The sequence below is a fragment of the Copadichromis virginalis genome, linkage group LG6 (assembly GCF_057382275.1).
Source record: "Copadichromis virginalis isolate Kocher_CV1m ecotype Utaka linkage group LG6, C_Virginalis_male_GT1.1, whole genome shotgun sequence".
Classification (NCBI taxonomy): Eukaryota; Metazoa; Chordata; class Actinopteri; order Cichliformes; family Cichlidae; genus Copadichromis; species Copadichromis virginalis.
The window spans coordinates 12,165,288-12,187,033 of NC_140623.1; the positions used below are offsets into that span (position 1 = coordinate 12,165,288).

General features: G+C 40.6%; 3 protein-coding genes across 4 annotated transcripts; all 3 read right to left on the minus strand.

Moving 5' to 3' along the window:
- Window positions 1-2,661: 2,661 nt before the first annotated feature.
- LOC146707357 (beta-1,3-galactosyltransferase 2-like) lies at window positions 2,662-6,370 on the minus strand. 2 transcript variants are annotated; one of them, XM_085458665.1, is made up of 3 exons: window positions 6,154-6,370; window positions 5,762-5,843; window positions 2,662-4,558 (listed from the first exon to the last, which is right to left on the minus strand). In XM_085458665.1, exon 3 carries the CDS (start codon window positions 4,551-4,553, stop codon window positions 3,570-3,572), a length of 984 nt encoding a protein of 327 aa, XP_085314791.1. In that variant the 5' UTR covers window positions 4,554-4,558; window positions 5,762-5,843; window positions 6,154-6,370; the 3' UTR covers window positions 2,662-3,569. The 2 variants fall into 2 exon arrangements, with proteins under 2 accessions (XP_085314791.1, XP_085314790.1); XM_085458664.1 differs by lacking the exon at window positions 5,762-5,843.
- A 3,054-nt stretch (window positions 6,371-9,424) lies between these two features.
- Window positions 9,425-21,033, minus strand: LOC146707358 (beta-1,3-galactosyltransferase 2-like). The gene is made up of 2 exons (XM_085458667.1): window positions 20,971-21,033; window positions 9,425-10,962 (listed from the first exon to the last, which is right to left on the minus strand). Exons 1-2 carry the CDS (start codon window positions 20,985-20,987, stop codon window positions 10,011-10,013), a joined length of 969 nt encoding a protein of 322 aa, XP_085314793.1. The 5' UTR covers window positions 20,988-21,033; the 3' UTR covers window positions 9,425-10,010.
- On the minus strand, window positions 13,008-21,035 carry LOC146707359 (beta-1,3-galactosyltransferase 2-like). Its single transcript, XM_085458668.1, has 2 exons — window positions 20,971-21,035; window positions 13,008-14,188 (listed from the first exon to the last, which is right to left on the minus strand). Exon 2 carries the CDS (start codon window positions 14,181-14,183, stop codon window positions 13,200-13,202), a length of 984 nt encoding a protein of 327 aa, XP_085314794.1. The 5' UTR covers window positions 14,184-14,188; window positions 20,971-21,035; the 3' UTR covers window positions 13,008-13,199.
- Between the last annotated feature and the right edge of the window lie 711 nt (window positions 21,036-21,746).

Consider the following 21,746-nt stretch of genomic DNA (forward strand, 5'->3'; position numbering starts at 1 on the left):
GCCTGATTATTCAAGACATTGTTTGTGAGTATTCACTCTACTGTCAGCTTGTCTCCAGATTTTTTTCAAATGAGTGTGTCAATATTTGAGGGCTGTACAGGTAAAAAAAAATGAGCTCTTTTCGTATTGTCATTGGATTCATTATACTACTAGCTTGGCTTAACTCTGTCACTGTGGTTTTCATGTAGAGGAGCATGTTCATGTAGCACAGAGCTGTTTTAACATATGCAATTAAAACTCTTCAATATAGTTATCTGTTCAGTGGTTTACTTCCCATAAAAAAACCATAATATTCTGCACATCAGTGCAACTTAAACCACTGTACCTGCTTTAAAGATACATGCACTGATGGATGTTTTTGGTGTGTGTGTGTGTGTGTGTGTGTGTGTCTACGGCCAAAACAGGACCAGCTCAAGTTTATGACCCTGCAGTGCAGTCTTTCTTCTCAGGGTGACAGAGCAGACAGCCGATCTGCAGGGGGAATAGGAGGCTAGTCTGAAGGACACCTGGTCTGCGAGGAGCTCAGTTGGACAGTATTTTATGTATTTTGTACTTTCAAAGTCATTGAAGCAATTGTAAAAATATATTTTCAGAGTGTCCAATTTTGCCTTGTCATTGTGATTTAAATGGACATGAAGTTTAAATTGGGTTTGCACGTTAGCCTGGAGCAAAATCATCCTAATCCCTCTGTTTCCCTTTATCTGTGAAGCAAGTCACCTTTTTATGCTTTGAAAAAACAGCAATTGTGTCATTCATTGGTATTTGGTATGTCTATTTTTATCTGTGTATGCTTAACTTCTTCTCAGCTTCAGTAAATTCAAAACACACTTTCTATTACCCCGCACCAAACTACTGAGAAAGGCTTTGGTTTCTTAGGAACATAAATGATATCCAATTCTCCTCAAAGCTACAGAGAGAGAAGGAGAAAGACTGCACACAATAAATCATTCTGAGCTCCATCAACTCAATCCTTTTTGATAGCATCAAAGGAAGGAAGAAGATGAGCAATTTCCTGTGTTGTGAGTGTACAAATTGAAAAGTCTGTATAGTCTCTGTGAGGGTTTGTGTTTATACCTGAAACAGGAACACAATATATGGCCTAGTAATGCACACACCGCAGACACATGCTCAAACAATCTGTCTAGTGGGCAGAGACAGGAAGTAGTCTGAAAAGGAGGAAGAAAAAAATGGTTGCAACATTTAACATTTAAAGTGACAAAAAGCACAGCAGTGCTAAACCAACAAACGTATGGTACACTCACACTAGCACACCCATGTGTGTGTGACCTTCAAATTTAAAGTTTGTTTGACTAGTGGGATTACTGGTCCTGGTCTTACAGGACTCACAGGTGGCCCCCTGTGTGGATCAGTTGGAGCCAGACATCACTAACACATGTAGTGCGATCAACTCCAACAGCTCCCACAGCCTGGTACTTCAAAACCTCAACGAGAGTTTAAGGTACTGGGAGTCAAAATTGGTGGGTAATTGTGCTAAGTAATCAATAAATCTGTGAGGAACAGTGTGTGCCCACTTCATTGTGTCACCAAAGGCATAAAATACTGAAGGGAGAGAGAGTATGACAAACAAATTGTCGCTATTTAAATTTTTAGCTGTTTTCTTGGTTAAGGCTGCAGTCAGCGGGAGCTAGAACAGGGCCTTGACAGAAAGTTAATGGATCAGAGAGCTGGAGATAAATGAAAACACAAACCTATCACATTACCCTCGTGGAACAGAGACAAACCATTGTATGACCATTAGTTCTGAGCATGTTACTCGCCGGTTTCCCCCCCCCCCTTTTTATCAATATGAAAATTGCTTTTAAAATTGCCAACAATGACTGTAATTCTTTCATGCATGCTTTTCATATTCTTTAAGCATCTTTAAATTTTAAGAAAATCCATGATGTCAAACCATCATTCCCCAAATAGCATTAACGCTCCTGCTGTAGGCACAATACAGCACTCAGTTGTGCAGACTGTGTGAAAGAAATACTTCTTTATTCTAAGCATGAAACTGCACATAAGTGATATTTAAAAGTGTCAGACAATCAAATGCACGTCTCTCCTTTTAGGTTTGGAACCTACCAAAGATTTCAGTACTCACTGTTGATTTCTACTGGAGCCAAAAAAGATTCAGTTCTTAATACACAGTACCCATGAGTGCTTGCCTAAAACTCTGACCTTGATGGGTCAGAGGTTTTGGTGCTTCGTTATGTTCATCAACATGTTCTGGAAGTTTTTTTGGAAGTTTATGAGCGAACTCACTGGCTGACAGGATAAATGGCAGACTTGCCTTTCACCTCAGCATCGTTGCTCCTCTTGACACAATGATGAGGAAGAGGTTCCTGGCATTCCTCCCGAGCTTCCTGATGCGTTCAAGTCAGCATTCCTAAATCCTTCTGTGTGAGCTAAACCTTTCTTTAGATGTCTGTTAAATGCTAAAAGTTGTATTTTAAAATTGTCTCGTTTTAGACGAATGTCACTGTTCTCAAATATATGGCCAGATAATGTTAGGTAAATGTAATTAAAAGTAGTTTAACAATTATATATTTTACCTTAAAAATTCAAAATTTCCATTCATTTGGAAAACAAACACCACATAGTACATTTCTTTGATGCTGGATTTTTGGTTAAAAATGAAAAACTTCAATTGGACTTAAACAGACATAAAATGATTTTTATTTAATGTAAATATTTTAATTGTGTTTTGAAGAAATTTACATCAAACTTTTAAATGAGTGGGGTTGATAAATATGCAGCAGATTAATAAAAATTGTTGTTGTTGTTGTTTAAAGTGGTTAGGAGTGTTGTGGCTTAAATTTTATCGAATCAAAGTCTGCCATCTTGTGGAAGTATGAGAAACTACAACTGTATTCCCAGTACTGGCCAGTTTGTTTAAACTCGTGGTACTTTTCCTATATCGCATTGCATCAGGATCATACATGCAACATAGTTTAGATAACATCAGTTTAACTTGACATAGAAACAAGTATGTTACATGAACTAGGAAAAACACCACAGATTTATATATTCTAAATCCTATATATCCTTTATTTATATGTATATCCTTTGGTGTTATCCATACCATAACACCAAATATAAAAGACAAACACGGAGAGTAAAAAGTACAGAAAGACAAAAGAGCTAAAGTTAAATACAAGAGGATATAAAAGTAACTTAAACATCTCACACTTGAGCTGAGGATAAAGGAGGCCTGGCTGACTTCAATAAAAAGTGATTACAATATCATTTTATCATTTGAAAATCCAATATCACCACAAAGATCTAACATGTAAATATATAAATGTACTCTTAATACTAACCCCTGACAAAAAGCCTCTCACAACCTCTGTGCTTCAGTTAAATATATTGACCTTTTTCAAAGGAAAGAAAATTATATTAACTTGGCCTAATGATCAGATTTTGCAAGATGTACCGTAACAAAGGTGTCTCCATTTTGCCACATAATAAATATGCAATATTTTATTTTTGTTTTAACCATTGGCCAGATTCAGGTTCCCACTCCATTGATCCAAAATCCTATAAACAATACCTTTTTTGGAAAACCTTCAGCACTGAACTCCCCGTTTGATCCTCTCCCAGTAGTCATTCATTTGCAAGATGCTTGTTGTTGTCGAAGCGATCAGCTTTGAAAGACTGCAGCTGCTCAGAGAATGGCTGGGATTGACAAGAAACATTGTTTCTTCTGGAGGGTCAGTAGGAGATACGCCCAGGCGTTTCAGACACATGCCGAGGTAAGCATCTTCAATGTAGATCGGTTTGATCTGAGGTGACACTCCCAAGATCTTCCCAGGAAGGTCTAGTGACATGACGTAGGCAAAGCCGAGCGGATACGGGGGGTACTCTGATTCAGCAATCACAGATCGAGGCATGTAGAACTTTATAAATGGGTTCCTTAAAACAGGACTATGCCACCAAACCAGCCCAGTCATATAGTTTTGCTTAGCTGTGCTAGGATCCAACAACAGTTTCACCAGATTCGGGACATTGAGTATAACATCGGAGTCGATCTTCATGACAAAGGAAGCCTTAGTACAGTGTGCAGCCAGCCACTCCAGCATGACCATAGTCTTGATAGTCAGATTATTGTAGCTGTCCTGAAAGTTGCTCTGAATCAGGTCATGGTACAGCTGATTCTCCTGCTGAAGCTTCTCTTGCTGATGTTTAGCATCACTTCCACCAGGGAGGCCCACTATGAAGACAGTCTCTACCTGCTGACCCAGAACCAGCTTCTCATTTGCCCACGTCTGCCGGATGGCATCCCGAGTTGCCACATTACCGGGTGCAACAGGAACCATCAGAATAAGGAAAGGAGTTGTGGTCCTACATGTAGGCGTGTCATCCATGATGAATTTGTAGTTTCGTGGGTAGGCCACATGATATGGTCCTGGATCCTCCCAACGTGGCTCTGCTGATGCTGGTTGATAAGGAATGTTCCTAACCACTTTGTTGGAATTGAGATAGAAAAAGATGAAAATCACTGCTGCTGCAATGCAAATGAAGATGCCTTTTAGGTGCCTCTTCTTGTCCATGAAAACTACAGAGAATGGAAACATATTTTATCACGAGAACTTGTACAGCACGTATTCTGCAGACTTCATTGAGTGGTGGCCTCCAGCTCACTCTAGAGGGCAGCAGCGGTTTTTGATACGGGCGACACGGGCGGTTGCCCGGGGCGGCATCATGGTGGGGGCAAAATAAATAAATAAAAAATTACTCGTACTCATGCTGCCCCGACATCATGCCAGCGCATATCGGGAATGTCGTAGGCACCGACTGGTTTTCTATCGCCCATTTGCTGTGGGCGATAGAAAGATAGAAAGTGCTCAATACATAATGGCATTTTTTAACAACCCACTGAAAAAAGAGAAGGAAAGAAAACTTTCTAATCTTGCCAGTCATTTGTGAAGCCAAATTATCTTAATAGTCAATATAGGAACAACATCTAGAGTATATTGTTAAAGATTCAGAATTTTAAGTTCCGTGAAATGTTTTGCATACTGAACCTGGCAACTTCCCTTGTTTTATGCTCAAACAAGTGTACAATGAAAGCAGTCTACGGGAATTCTTGGACTTTAATGAACTTAAAAATACTTAGAAACTGTGCAATCGCATAGGCACACCTGTTCTGCTTATTTTTCTGTATAAGGAATAGACGTCGGAGAGATCAGATAGACATCCCCGATAGAACCTGTTTCCCCTGCACCTGGAGCAAGGATCCAGTTTACTCCGCCTCCATTAAAACTAACTCGACGCGGAAGTCGTGATGTTTTAGTTTAGTGAAAAAGTGGAAAATTACATTACTGTTTAGTTTGTGAATTACAATATAAAGTGATATATTTATTGATTTTCACCTGTTAGAGATTATTTACTATCACGAGGACATTTTGCCACATAATTATTTGTATCCCCCTCTAACTTAACTGTATGAAGAGGTACAACCTCCAAAATCTCAGGAGTAAGAAGTCATTATAAGACGTGTTTGTGAAATAAAAATCAAGTATGTGGGACAATTTGTCCGTATTTGGACGGGAAAAGCAAATTGTGGGAAGATCAGCATGATATTATTTTTATCCCACTGTAATCTTAATGTATAAAGAGCTAACGTCTTCAAAGGAGTAAAAAGTCCTTATAACAAGCGTATTTGAATTAAAAATCAAGTACGTGGGATATCTGTGACTTGGACAGCCCAGCGCGTGCTCCCGACTCAGGGGGAACAAATTATGTCGGGGATACCTACCTTGGCACAACCGGACCTCTTAGCAGCCAATCAGCATTTAACCTGCTTTTGGGTCATCTGCGTCCAGCGACCTGTAGTTGACCTTCAGATTTGCACGGAAATAAATAAATAAATAAATAAATACATTTAAAAAATAAATTACAATAAAAAATAATTGCACGGCTTTTACTGTTTGTGAAGCCATCCTGTCTGTTCACCGACCGAACGGAAAAATAAAATAAAGAAAATTAAAGAAAAATTATAAACACCATAAATGTACGTTTTTAGCAACTATTTCCGCTTTTTGTGAGCTTCCTCGGAGCATGTCAGTGGACTATGTCTTAAAGAGAAGAGCTTTTCTTTATTCCAGAATCCGGTTATGCTTTGTCACATTAACAGCGATCAGCGCTCACCTGTTTTTGTCCCCTGCATTCGGCATTAAATCGGAGCACAAAGTAAAGCGTGCATGGAGAGTTTATTCAGCACGGGAATACAAACTGACGTAGGTTGTGTTGTTCCTTGATTTCCATCCGCTTGTTTGTGAAAAGCGCTCTTCTATTTCTCTTTTCATTTGAATTTAGATAAACTTCAGAGAGTTCCTACAACGTGTAACCACAGGGAGATCAAACAGGTAAACTCCACGCCCTGAGTCTGAGCACCGCCCAGTCAAGTCACTTCCTTACTTACTCTGGAATTCTCAAACTTTAATGAGCTCTGTGCTACTGCTGGCACTAGTACAACAAACAGCAACAAAAAAAAACCCCCGAAAAAACACCCACAAATCATCATCAGTGACTCATGACTGTGTAGCAACACACAGTTCAAATCACATCATTAAATTCGCTGATGACACGACCGTGGTGGGTCTCATTAGCAAGAACGACGAGTCAGCGTACAGAGAGGAAGTGCAGAGACTAACGGACTGGTGTAAGGACAACAACCTGTCTCTGAATGTTGACAAGACAAAAGAGATGGTTGTTGACTTTAGGAGGACACGAGGCGACCACTCACCGCTGAGCATCAACGGCTCCTCTGTGGAGATCGTTGACAGCACCAAATTCCTGGGCGTACACCTGGAGAAGGACCTCGGCTGGTCCCTCAACACCAGCTCCCTGCACAAGAAAGCCCAACAGCGTCTCTTCTTTCTGAGAAGACTGAGAAAGGCCCGGCTTCCACCACCGATCCTGACCACCTTCTATAGAGGAACTATTGAGAGCATCCTGAGCGGCTGCATCACTGTCTGGTTTGGGAGCTGTGCCATATCAGACCGCAAGACCCTACAGCGGATAGTGGGAACAGCAGAGAAGATCATCGGGGTCTCTCTACCCTCTATTGAGGACATCTACACCACACGCTGCATTCGCAAAGCCACCAGCATTGTGGCTGATCGGACACACCCCTCTCACACACTCTTTACACTCCTGCCATCTGGAAAAAGGTACCGAAGCATTCGGGCACGCACATCCAGACTGTGCAACAGCTTTTTTTCCACAAGCCATCCGTCTCCTCAGCAAAAAGGGACTGACTGATAAACACGCACACACACACATACACTAACATTATCACTCAGCTTAACTCAAATACCTCAAAACATTGAGACTGGACTGACTAACCAACACAAAGCGCAAACACACTGACCTACACCACCAAACCATCGCACACACCAACCTGTAAATGCTCTTTTGCACAATATTATTACTAGATATATTATATATTATTATTTTTTTTGCACTAACTTGTCTTGTAGCACCTTGGTTCCTGGAGGAACGTTGTTTCGCCTCACTGTGTATTTTTAAACTGTATATGGTTGAAGTGACAATAAAGTTGAACTTGAACTTGAACTTGAAATATTTTCAAATATTGTATAACAAGGCAAAACTAGAAACGTGAAAGCAAGATTTTTTTTCTCACTCTTAACTAACTGAAGCGTTTCTTTGAACTACCAAGTAAACAAATTAGTGCTCTCGTTCTGGCCAGACACGTGGCAGCACCTCTGCTATAATTTTGTTCGTATTAAAAATAAAAAATGAAGATATAAGTGTACACATACGTATTTTACTGCCAGTAAAAATTGCTTTATTTACAAATAACTCTCACTGAACTAACACAGCGAACCGCTCAACATGTCTGTACTCTCTGCTCATATTGCCTTCATACTAAATACTTTTTTTGCTTTTTAAAGAACTTATTTTGACATCGCACTCAACACCCAGAAACAAAAGAAAAGTAGCTTCAAGTGCCAAATTGTATTATATTTCTTCACGTCGATATACGGGTCGCAAGTAGGGGTGACGTGGGCAGTAAGTGGCCCACCTGACAGGTAGTTGAAATACTGGTTTTCTGAGCTACAAGGAAACGTCAGTGTAAAACTAATAACCGTTTCTGACGTTGGAAGCAAATGACATCCGCGCAATTGTTTGTTTTTTTAAAAACAAACAAAAACAAACAAACAAGAAAACAAAAAAAACCCACATACATAAAACAGGAAAACTCACTGGCCAAATTCACAGTCGTGCGTTTGATTAAAGCAAAGTTAACACCTCCAACTTGTTTTTCCCTTCAAACCATACCGTTTTTCCTTTTTGGCATTATCCTGCTGAAAGAGGTCACGGTCATCACAGAATACTTTTTGCATTAAAGAGTGTAAATAGTCTGCAACAATGCTTAGGTAGGTGGTACATGTCAAAGTAACATCCATGGATGGCAGAGTTTTTATAGTCCCAGTTAACGAAAATCAAAGAAGCTGCCAGACAAGACAGGCAAAAAAAAAAATGACATTAAAAAATTTCATTTAGATTTTGCCCACATTAGTCTACAAATGTCAAACTGAGAGTGAGATGCTTTTCTTTACATGCAGAACATTTTCTTTATCTTTAACAACAAATCAATTCTTTTATCTGCCTGCAACTATATAATGTAAGATCGCCATCATGGCCCAGTAAAGCTATGAGACTACACAGTGGGCAAAGATGTACAAGCGTCATCAAACCCAACACTTCAGACCTTGAATAAAACTTGATATTCTACATCTTGTTAAATGTAAATAGGCATGTGTTTAGTCTTAGTTTTTGCCTTTTTTTTTTTTTTTTGAATAATCAGAGGCATTACATGTTGCAAATAACCAGTCAACCATTGCAAATGTCATTTCCACTAAGTGTATCCCTCATTACTACAGCATACTAAATAAAGTACTACATACATGGTGGAAGCAGTCTGTTTCTGGCAGTCTGTTTGTGTAATTAGAGAGCGTGAATCAATTACAGTCTTCAAGTCCATTTTAACCTTTAAATGCTGTCCATCTTTGAGATCAGAACCCTCGTACTAAGGTGCATTTTTCTTTAAGATGTACAGTGAACCTTGACTTAATGACTCTTTACTGCCAGTGTCTCTTATTTCAGGTGGGACGGACTAAGACACAAGAGGAAGTTAACAGATGTATGCAATGAGACAGTTAAAACAAAGGAATAGTCTAAAAGCATTGAAAGTGCTCAGCACATTGAATTGTCTTCTAAGGACTTTTAAGGATCACAGATTTCCCACTGATAGAAAAAAAAACAAGATAGTGCTCTACTGTGGTATTATCATAGACTCTAGTATGTGAATGACACTCCTCACAACCACCGGAGAAACGTTCAGGTTTTGGAAAAACATATTAATTACATTCAAATGAATAAGAACAGTCCATTTAATTTAAATATAATTTAATATGTAAAATGAACCTTATAATCTTTTAAAATATTCACACCTTTCACTAGAAGTCACTTTAAAGCTTAACCCCAGCTGTATTATTTCTAAACACATTTAAGTAACTTCAAGTTTTTTTTCTCAAAATGCTCCGCATACCCTTAAGAAGTAAGTGAAGTGCTGAATTCTTTCACTAATGCATCAGTAGTTGTAGTGGATTTGTCTGTTTGTTTCTCCCCTCTCACCCCTTTTTTGTGTGTGCTTGTGAGGTTGTGCCTCTAGCCTACATTATAACCACACCCCTAAGTGCACCCTAATGGTATCTGGAAACCAAACACACAGGCAACGGTGATAGCCCCAGGTAATGTGGTAACTTGTGCTGTACAAACAACTCCACCCCGTCCGTCAACCCTGCCAAAATGGCTGAAACACAAGCATCAGTTGTAGAGTTTTTATTAAACCTTGCCTGGGATACCTTCAAGTAGTTTATGTTTCAAGTATTAAAATGTCCCACAGGAAACTGAGGAGCCAGGTACCATTGGTCAATGCAAATGTAAATTCCCTGCATATTGCTCTTGATAAAACCTTAAATGTAATGCAGTAGCTCACTTTCATCTTTACAACCCAGTAACCCTAAATCACATTTAAAATATACAAATAAATAAATTTCCACATATTTCTCTGGAAGATCATTAGAAAAGACATATCCCATACCCAGTGTGTGGGTCGGGTATTCAGGCTCTGGATACAATTCCTCAGGCACATAGCACTTGGAGTTCTTGGAACGAACGACTGGTCTGTTCCACATAAGCATCCCTGTCAGGTAGTTTGTCTTGGGGATGCCCGGCTGTTTTAGCATGATTACTAGATTGTCAACATTCAGAAACATGTCAGAGTCAATCTTCATGGCATAGGCTGCTGCAGGGCAGTGTGTACTTAGCCAGTCCATGATCACCATGGTTTTGATTGTTAGGTTTAGATAACTGTCTGTGAAGTCACTCTGGATCAGATCATGGTGCTGCAAATTTTCCTGTTTGAGCTTCTCAACATCATCTTCTCTAGAGACACCCAACATAAATAAAGTGAGTACCACCTCACCCTGAACTATGTTTTCTTTGCCCCATGTCTGGCGGATCGCGTCCCGAGCTGCCACATTTTTTGGTTCCACTGGAACCATGAGAACCAGGAATGGGATCTTGTTCTTGCAAACCTCTGTGTTATCCATAAGAAAATGGTAGTTGCGTGGATAGGCTTGGTGGTACTGGAGGGAGGTAGATCGCACAGTCGAAGGTTCAGTGGTTTTGTTTAATATAACTTTGTTTTTGGGATGAATGCGGTAAGCAGGTGCATTAACCCTACTGTTCTGGTTTAAAAACCACTGGTATTGTTCCTGCAGTGGGAAGCTCTGCCATAGTGACAGCGGGCAGCTGGACAGGGTGTAACACAAGCCTAAGGCCAAAACACAAAATAGAAGCAGGAGCTGAAACCAGGAATGAAATAAGATCTTCTTCTGTGGAAAGATGCTCTGGACAAGTTCCCTAAAAAGACAAGAAAGATAAAAGTGGTGAGTTATATCATCTTTCTTTGCCATTGTTAACAAAGTGCACAGCTTCACAACATTTGAGTTAGAGCTGAAAATCTCTAAGCTCACTGATACTGAAGATTTATGCTTCAGTGGGAAATCTGCCTCATATCAACACTCCTCTGAAATCCTGCGCTATAACCTATGGAACAACTTGATATGCACCTCCTTAATGATGTAAGTACAATCCAGGTGAACACAGCCCACAGCTATTGTGTTCAGCCTCTTTAGTACTGCCAATTTCTGTTGCATGTTTCCAGCTACTTTTATGCTGCAGTTTTTGAAGACAAAACTGCAAATGTGAATGCAATTTTTATTTCTCAGTCTTAACTAAAGCCTTTGATACCATCCTCTATGGTATAATAGTAAAGAGACCTGGACGGGAAAAGACAAAAAGAAAGAAAGTTAAGTTGGGGAGAAAGTTAACAGAGAGGGAGAGAGAGAGAAAAAATGCCAGTTGTTGAGAAGAGGCAGGGGGGAGCAGAGAAACCAGAGCAACTACCAACATAAATAACAGTGATGTTGTTACTGAACAAAGTACTAATAATAAAAGATATTTTTAGAGGCAGCAGCAGCCCAAGATGACATGTGTCTGTGAGTACCTGCTTGTACATCTGTGTGAACATGTCTTGCCATGCAGGAGTGTGCTTGTGTTCATAAGGTTTCCCACTGTAACTGTCTAACAGTGTATGTGGGGAGCCACAGTCCCGCCCACCAACATCTGAAGAAGGCATGGAGAAGCCCACCACACCATGAAAGCTCCAGGAGGACCACCGCAGGGACAACCCTGTGCTTTTAGCTCCTGGGGGAGCCTGAGATGTTCTAAGAGAGGTGGAGTGTAAGACCAGACCTGACACAGACATAGACAAACAGCCACACACATGCATTCCCCTTCCTCACACACCCAACATCAAGACATGCAGAAATGAATACTGTACACTCACACTACCCATAAACACTCTATACTCCCAGGTCAAGCACCAACACCCCCATAGGGGCAATTAGCACCCAGACACAGGAGATGTTCTCCTTCACTCTGGGGTTTAGACAAGCAGTCCGCCCGGCCCAGCACACCAATCCTATCAGCGACTGATTGTTATTGGAAGGTATTACATGAGGTTGTTGTTTTGTTTTGTTTTTTAAATATAATATTTTAGTATTTTGTGTTTTGAAGGAAGCTTAGATCATACATTTAAAGCAGTGAGGTTAAAAAATATGCAGCACGTTAAACATACTTGTGGCTTAAATTTTATAGAATCAAAGTCGTCCATCTTGTGGAACTATGACAAACTACAACTGTAGAATTCACAGTACTGGCCAATTTTTTTTCTTTACAGTCATGGTACATTTCGTATATTGCATCACATCAGGATCATACATGCCCCATAGTTTAGTTTAGATCAGTTTAGTTTGACATAGTCCATGTAAAAAACTTGTCTCTAAGAAACACACCACAGCTTTTATATCCTAAGCTGGTTTACAATGCAAACAAACAAACAAAAAACAAGCAAACAAATGAAAAGAAAAAAAAGAATCAACAACATGCACAATCTATAGTAAATATACACATTAAAACAAACATCAAAACAGCGCAGGGCTATTACAATATACTTAAGTAGTCGACTACATCATAACAAAATACCATAGCAAAACAGTACACTTCATTAACAATTATGGATTGTGGTCATTTGGATGTTTAGCTATTGTTAAAGCAACTGCACAGTAATGTCATCTTATCATCTCGTCAGTTGGAAGTTCTACAGCAAATATCAAACCATACCATAACAACAAATATAAAGACGAACACAGGCCGGAGGGTAAAAAGTACAGAAACACAAAAGAGGTGGAGAAGGTAAATACAAGAGGACATAAAAGTAAATTAAACATCTGTTACTTGAGCTGAGGACAAAGAAGGCCTGATTGATTCCAATAAAAAGTTGAGAACAGTATCATTTCATCTCTTGCCAATTTAGCAATATTTCAATATCACCAAACACAAAGTTCTAACTTGTAATTATTATTATTATTTCTTTTTTTTTTTAGAGAAAAATAATTCTGTTAACTTGGCCTAATCATCAGATTTGGCAAGATGTAACAAAAGTATCTCCATTTTGCCACATAATAAATACGCAATATTTCATTTTTGTTTTATCCATTAGCCAAATTCAGGTTCTCACTCTTTTTGGAAAACCTTCAGCACTGAACTCCCCGTTTGATCCTCTCCCAGTAGTCATTCATTTGCAAGATGCTTGTTGTTGTCGAAGCGATCAGCTTTGAAAGACTGCAGCTGCTCAGAGAATGGCTGGGATTGACAAGAAACATTGTTTCTTCTGGAGGGTCAGTAGGAGATACGCCCAGGCGTTTCAGACACATGCCGAGGTAAGCATCTTCAATGTAGATCGGTTTGATCTGAGGTGACACTCCCAAGATCTTCCCAGGAAGGTCTAGTGACATGACGTAGGCAAAGCCGAGCGGATACGGGGGGTACTCTGATTCAGCAATCACAGATCGAGGCATGTAGAACTTTATAAATGGGTTCCTTAAAACAGGACTATGCCACCAAACCAGCCCAGTCATATAGTTTTGCTTAGCTGTGCTAGGATCCACCAACAGTTTCACCAGATTCGGGACATTGAGTATAACATCGGAGTCGATCTTCATGACAAAGGAAGCCTTAGTACAGTGTGCAGCCAGCCACTCCAGCATGACCATAGTCTTGATAGTCAGATTATAGTAGCTGTCCTGAAAGTTGCTCTGAATCAGGTCATGGTACAGCTGATTCTCCTGCTGAAGCTTCTCTTGCTGATGTTTAGCATCACTTCCACCAGGGAGGCCCACTATGAAGACAGTCTCTACCTGCTGACCCAGAACCAGCTTCTCATTTGCCCACGTCTGCCGGATGGCATCCCGAGTTGCCACATTACCGGGTGCAACAGGAACCATCAGAATAAGGAAAGGAGTTGTGGTCCTACATGTAGGCGTGTCATCCATGATGAATTTGTAGTTTCGTGGGTAGGCCACATGATATGGTCCTGGATCCTCCCAACGTGGCTCTGCTGATGCTGGTTGATAAGGAATGTTCCTAACCACTTTGTTGGAATTGAGATAGAAAAAGATGAAAATCACTGCTGCTGCAATGCAAATGAAGATGCCTTTTAGGTGCCTCTTCTTGTCCATGAAAACTACAGAGAAAGGAAACATATTTTATCGCGAGAACTTGTACAGCACGTATTCTGATAACACAGCAATACACAAATTAATAAATAACAGAATTAAAGTCATAAGGTCTGTGAAGGTTCTCAGTCATCCAGGTCATCGTAGTCAAAGGAGCTTGCAAAGAAAAGCGTCTGGACTTCTTTAAGTTACTTAACGCCCACTCACTTCCTGGGCCATCTGATCTCAGGAATTCGCATGATAAGGTGGGGCCAGGTTGCACAATGAACACACCCGAAACTCTGGCTGATTGGGACCCACACCCAGTTTCACACCTTGTCTCAGGCGATTAGAGGATCATCAGGGGGTCCTTTGTCCCTCTGTGGGGGGATACTCCCACTAGGTTTATATCTGGGACTCTCCACCATTTGACCTTAGAACTGAAGAAGCTTCTCGGATGAGAGGTGAAACGTCTTCAAGTAACTTAAAGAAGTCCAGACGCTTTTCTTTGCAAGCTCCTTTGACTAAAGTCATAAGGCTTCCAGCTTTGTAGCCCTCAATTTCTCATATCTGCTTTTTGCAGAGAATGTGGTTCTGCAGGCTTCATGAGGGGTTCACAGCTAAGTGTGAATGACAATCAACACCTCCACATCTGAGAACATGGTCCTCAGTAGGAAAAGGCCAGACTGCCCACTCCGGGTCAGGGACGAGTCACTGCCCGGGAGTGGAGGAGTTCAAGTATCTCTGGGTCTTGTTCACAAGTGAAGAAAGTGGGAGCCTGACAAACAGTTTTGGTGCCACAGCAACAGCAATGCAGACGTTGCACCCGTTTGGCACGAGACGGCCGCTCATAGAAGCAAAGCTGTTGATTTACTGATCGATGCATGCCCCTACTCTCAATGTGATAAAGGAGCGCCGCATGATTCACAGTTCAAATAATTGTTTCGTACTGGGCCTTAGTGTGGTCACCCAATTAATCTAATGTCTGAAAGAAGTTGTTTCCATTGCTCTCAAGGACACGCTTACCTTTCTGAGTGGCTGGCCCTTGAAAAGCTCAAAACAGCAGTCAGGTGGGACTGCTGTGCAGATCTATCCTCAGTTACCTATCCAAATTCGCTATCAAAAGGCCTTTACACACCAGATGTGTAATATTTGTGTGAATATTTCTTGTTAAAAATTTATTTGGGCCTCACCTATTTTCTTTCTTGCAGCCATTCACACAGAACAATGTTTTGACATTTATCTTTTTTTTTTGGACATGAATAAACAGCTTTAACCTAATCAGACCACTGCACTTGGCAACAAATGCGCTCATCGTGTTGAATATACAATTCGGAAATAATTCTATTTTAACTCAGACACACAGCTAGACGCGATTCGGGGTCAATCGGCTCACTGAACCTATTTGTTTGCCTCCTCAGATGAAAATCTCATGGTTTGATGGTTGCTTCTGGTGAGAACTAGACATAGCCAGAATCTCTTTCTTCCTTTTCTGGTTCAGAAACATCAGGACCAGCTCATCGTCACTTGATGTCAACTTCATGTATTTCACAGTTTCTTTTTTGAAAACTAATTTTTCACAAAACCAAAACACATTCAGTACATCTCTATGTTACAGGGCAGGGTCACATTCGGAAAATTTTTTTTGCAACATACGCGGTAGATAATGACTCAGAAAGCTTTGGCAATTTCTAAAAACCCTCTACCCTTGCCATTCATTTATGAAGTCAAATATCTTAACAGTCAATACAGAAGCAACATCCAGAGTCAGGGGCGATTCTAGGATCAGGGCTTTGGGGGTGCTGAGCACCAGGAGAGCTGCCCAGCCAAGCAAGATAAACTTTACTTGTCACAATGAGACTTCTTCCCTGTCTCTGTCAGTCCCTGTATCCCTAAATGTCTCCAGTTGTCCCGAGTTCTCTCTGATTGTCTCCTTGGTGCATTTAAACCCCTGTTCCTCCCTGTCCTCATCAACTGTTGTCTTCGTCTTCGTTATCAGTCATCATCATTTTACCATCTCTGTGCAAGTCTGCAAATTTCTTTATTAAATAATAAGATTCTTAAATTCATCAAGTCTCAAAACATGAGATCACTGTTTTGTACATTTTAACACAATTTAATAAGCATATGCTTCAGCCAATACCTTTTCATTAGCCTTGTCTTGGTTTCTTGCTTTGTGGTAGATCTTTATTCTGTTTTCACTGAGATATTTGAATGCTAATCAATAAATCAATATTCAATTCTAAAAAAAAATCTAATCCCCACATTTGTGAAAGAAAACCAAAACAGTTTTTTGAAAAGTCTGTATCAAAACCATCAAATCTGACAAAGGTTATTTAAATGCTGCAAAAGAAAAATGGATTGGAATTAGAGCTGGGCGATATATCGAGTTTTTAAAACATATCGATATATTTTTATACGAGATATAAGATGTGACAATATCCTTTATATCGATATAGTCTATGTTACGTTATAATTATAGTTGTGGAGCCGCAAGTTTGCCTCTCTTTCGTCCACTTTTGTCTCTACGCAACGTTACTCCGCCTCGCCTTCACTGAAGACAACTCCCCCTCCTCCCCCATCGCTTCACGTGCAGGCAGCGACAAGACGGACACGGCAAATCTCCGTTAACGAGTTACTGCGCATCGCCCCATGCGTGGGGCTGGACGGCGTCAACGTGCTAACGAGCTAAACATGCTAACGAGCTAACAGCGCTAACCCTAAAATCCTTTCATTCTCTCAAAAGTTGATAGCGCGCCTTATGTATGAATTCTGGTTGTGCTTGATGGCCGCGAACCGATTTTATGTGGTACACGGCGCTCAGCAATCTGTCAAAAATGTTTGAGTACGACTTTGGTAAGCTACGGAGCTGCACCGCTTGATAGATTGTCGGCGCATTACGGCTACCGAGGAGCTTCGCGGAGTGATACGTACTGTGCATCAACGTAATATTACCGTATTGTGTGTGTATAAGGACCATAAATGGCACCTGTAAGAGAGGTGGTTATGAAGCGGATTTCAAACTCCAGGCTATCAGTCACACAGTAAAACTTGGGAACAGAGCAGCTGTGAAATCTGTCTTTGTTATTACGCTCAGCGTCTTTTAGTTTACATTTTGACTGCACAATTGTGAGCTCTTTGTTTAGCACAAAAACAACCTTGTTTTCTTTTATTTATGGAGCATTATTATTTAATGAATTCTCATAATTTAATTTTGAGTAATTTTTCATGTACATCTGTGCTGTATGTTAATAAAAGTGCCTGTGTGACATCTGGGACACAGCTTTGACTAAGAACTCTCTTTTTGTTCTTACTTTATGGCTTAAAAAAAAAAATCGAGATATATATCTTATATCGCCATCCAGCTAAAAAATATCGAGATATGAATTTTGGGTCATATCGCCCAGCCCTAATTGGAATAAAAAAAAAATACATATCCTAACCTTAATTACTGGGGGAGAATAATGAATGATGCTCACAGTGAGTAAAAAGTAAACTGAATGCATTTTTTGGACAGAGATTCACTTTTAAAGTGTATGTATAATATAATACAGATACATAAAAAATACACTCCAAAAATAGAAGAGTCCTTGAAATGTACAAAATATTAATTAAAAAAATTATAAAAATGGAGACAACTGTGCCTATGGTACAATGTATGAAAAGCTCTTTACTGCAGATACTACTAATATGGCTCTGCAGATTTTTTATATCATTTTAACCTATGTCGCCTCACCTTGAGGTTGGAAAATCTATCACTGTTTCGTGGTCAACTCTCTCAAGCAGTTTAACAGTTTCTGTTTTGCCTGTCACTGTTCCCTGTCTGTTTTCTTACCTGGTTCTTCCTGACCTTGTACTTTCTCCTCACGTTCCCCTCTTTCCTCTCTCCCTCTTTGGACTGACAATCATACACAAATAGATTGTATTGAATGAAAAAAGTTAAATTAATATGAAAAAAATACTATTGAAATCACTATTAAAGTCCCTTCTCAATGTACTTTCAACCAAAAGGCAAATAACCAAACACATGAACATCTAATAAAAGATATAAATACTGAAACACTGATCCAACATTATCCTTTATTGACGGATAATTTGATCTTACACTTTTAACTAAATGTGGCTACTTTTTTGAAAAAACTTCCTTATATCCATTATGAACGTGACTGTCTCTCTGTACACACACACACAACAGGAGTTAAGGCTAATGGGAATGCAGTCAGTTAGCTGATAAGTACCTTGGGTTTAATATCGGCACATATGACAAAATAACCGGCTTCTCTCATTCCTTTTCAAACAGGACAGTGGTAACAACAGCAGGCTACAGACACTTTTAAGTTTTAGATTTTAAATAGGCTTTATACATTTCAATGGGAGCAACAGGACCGTCAACTGTCGCTTATTTTACTACAGAGCAGGACGGATTGTAGGGTAGCAAACATCATCGGAAAACACGTTTTCAACACTGCAGGTTACTCGGGTGTAATGTTTTTCAGCTAAAAAGAAACATGGTCTGACTCCTACCTAACTATATAAAGAGTAACTGAAGGTTAAATGCAGCTAATATGTCCTGTTTTAAGGCAGGCACTTACACCTCCGCTCCTCTGCATCTCAGCGACTATCGGTCTGGCAGTGAGGGCTAGTGGTGGGCGGATTGATCCAAATATCGATAGTATCAATCCCAAGTCGGGATCGGTATCGGATCGATACTAGCCTGGTTAGATCGATTCTTTTATGTTATGTTTTGTTTGACAGTTCTGCTTGTTTGCTATGCTATGCTGTGCTTTCGGCAAAAACGAAACAGCCAGGTCGCTGGACTCGCCGCTCCTGTGTCAGCAGTAAACACTTTGCTTCCCCCCCCCTTATATTTCGGTGTTGCGCTCAATAATCACACGGTTGCTGTAACAGTTCATTCAACCGCTGCAGCTCTCCCGCTGGCAGCCGTACACATCACCACCACCAAACCTGCAGCGGCATCACAGAACACGCCCTGCCACATACCCCCATCGCCCGCTTCACCCCACCCCGCGAGCAGGCGAGGGAATCGGCCCGGACCATCGGCGCCCCATGCCCCGGCCCAGCGACAGGGAAGTGTTCACTCTGGTGGTCGCCCGCGACTCCAGCGGAAGCCCGGGAGCTGGCCTGATGGCCACCCATGTGGCAAGCAGCGGCGGCGCAGCAGCAGTGGAAGTGAGCCAGGGCTCAGAGGCAGCTGGGCGGACAGCATTCAGGGCCAGGCAGGACCCCCGCGCACCTCGACCTTCATCTCCAGCTTGGCAGGTCCCGCTGGCGCGCCAGCCTCCGGCTCACCCCAAGCCGTGCGCTGTCCACCCTTACAGTGATCACCCGGTTGCTGTAACTGTAGCCTACATTTAATGGCTGCAGCCATCCTGCTGCCAGCTGTACACATCAACACCAAAAACAACAACAGCACAAGCAGCGCACAGGTTTTAAGCCGGTGAGGCATCATTGTAGATGCAGTGAAGGTGAGTCCATCTCCTCTGCAGCAGCATCGCAGACCATGGCCCGCCACAATAATAAAGCATTTTTTTATTTAATTATAAATAAATGATTTCTCCTAATTATGTCCTGGGTTTTAAGTAATTAATAATACAAAAGGAAAAAAATCACAAAAAACACTTAAGGTCATGAAAATTAATTGTGATTTAGCAATTCAATGAGGCATCCACCTTATTTATTGAAAAGTATCGGTAATGGTATCGGCGATACTGGCCCGTATTTACTTGGTATCGGATCGATACCAAAATATGCAATATCGCACACCACGTAGGGCACAAGAGCCAGAGCAGGGGCAAGGCGAGCTGGAACAAACCATTTTGGGAGGGGGGTATCTATACTTTTGTTGTTAAAATATTACATCTCAACCAAGTACTGCATGCTTTCTATATTTTTTGTAGTGTATCACACACACAAAAAAGACAATATCCTGTACCAAATATTGTCAAAAAAGTAAGAAATCTTTGGGGGTGCTTTAGCCAGAAATGGGCTAAAAACGCTAAAAACGCCCCTGTCCAGAGTACACTGTTAAAGATTCTGTATTTTAGGTTCAGTGAAATGTTTTACATGGGCTACTGAACCTGATAACTTGTTTTATGCTGGAGCGGATGTAGACAGAAAGCAGTCTACAGACACTCATAGAGTGTAATGCAGAGAACACTTCCACTTGTAATATAACACTTGAAAACTGTGGTAATCAGATGTGTACAATAGTTCTGCTTGTTTTCGCTGTTTATAACAAAATATTAAGCCTAGGAGCAACTCTTGGCCTTTTTCCCATTTTAGAGATCACCACACTCCAATGAGGAAGTCAACGTGTAGTGTTAGTCTAGCTGCACAGATGAGTGATGTCCAAACAAACAAAAAACAGAAGCGAAAAAGAGGGTTCAAAAACAATGAAAAAATATGCACTCCACCACTGCCTGTGCATTTCATGCTGTACTTTTAGATCTGTGTTGATCTTCCTTATTCCGGCCCACTTATCAATCAATCAGCATTCGACCTACATATGGGTCATCCGTGTCCAGCCTCGTGCAGCTAACATTTAGAATTGCCCTGTTCTCCAGAACACCGGCAGTGTGTGCCGTTTGTGAATCCCCCTCTACGTTTGCTGATCAAACGGAAACCGCTATGCAGACGGAAAAACTACAGACACCATAAATGTAGGCGTTTAGCCATCATTTCCGCGTTCGGTGAAATTTCTCGAAGCATGCAAGCCGACTTTGTCTTATCAGGAGAACTTTTCTTTATTCCAGAATAATCCTTTCACGTAATAACATCATTCTGTGCTCACCTGTTTTTGTTGGGCATTAAATCGGAGCACGAAGTAAAGCGTGGATGGAAAGTTTATTCAACACGGGAAACCCACGTAGGTTGCGTTGTTCCTTGATTTCCATCCGCTTGTTTGTGAAAAGCGGTCTTCTACGCTTTTGTCTTTATAAACAGATTTTACGCAGATAAACTCCAAAGAGTTCCTAAACGGTGTGGTCGCAGACAGGGGACCTCCCAGTGCAGAGTTTACCTGAAGTCACGCCGAGTCTGAGCACCGCCCGCGTCAATCCAGTCTCTTCCGCTTATTCGCAATGAACTCAGTCGGCAGGAAATCATCTTGAAATTATATTTAGAACAAATTTCTAACAATTGATATTTTTCACTCCAAACACTTCCAACTGTTCGCTTGTGAGGATTTTCCAAACACTACAATTAGAAACAAAGTATCCTAAATGTATGTATTTAGTGTTTTAATTAACGTTTTAAAAATGAAATATACAAACCCGTACTAAATATTTGTATGGGGAACCTAAACAAAGACTATATGTCAAAAAATATTCTGCTATTTCTCAATTCTTTCCTAGAAGGTTTTGATGAAACTGATCATTCGTGCAGAGGTATCGAAAACGGTTTCTTACTGCCATTGTTTAAATTCACAGTATATACAGTATACCTTTAGGGAATAATATGGGCATCTGATCTCTTCTTCGGGTCAAATAAGGCCAAACTTTTATAAAATGTTTTTATTTTTAAAGTTGTGCTTAAAATGTGGTTGCCTCTGTTTGTACGCTGTACGGG

What these genes read in the sequence shown, in the direction of transcription:
- LOC146707359 (XM_085458668.1), bottom strand. Translation starts at nt 14,183, where the DNA reads ATGGACAAGAAGAGGCACCTAAAAGGCATCTTCATTTGCATTGCAGCA.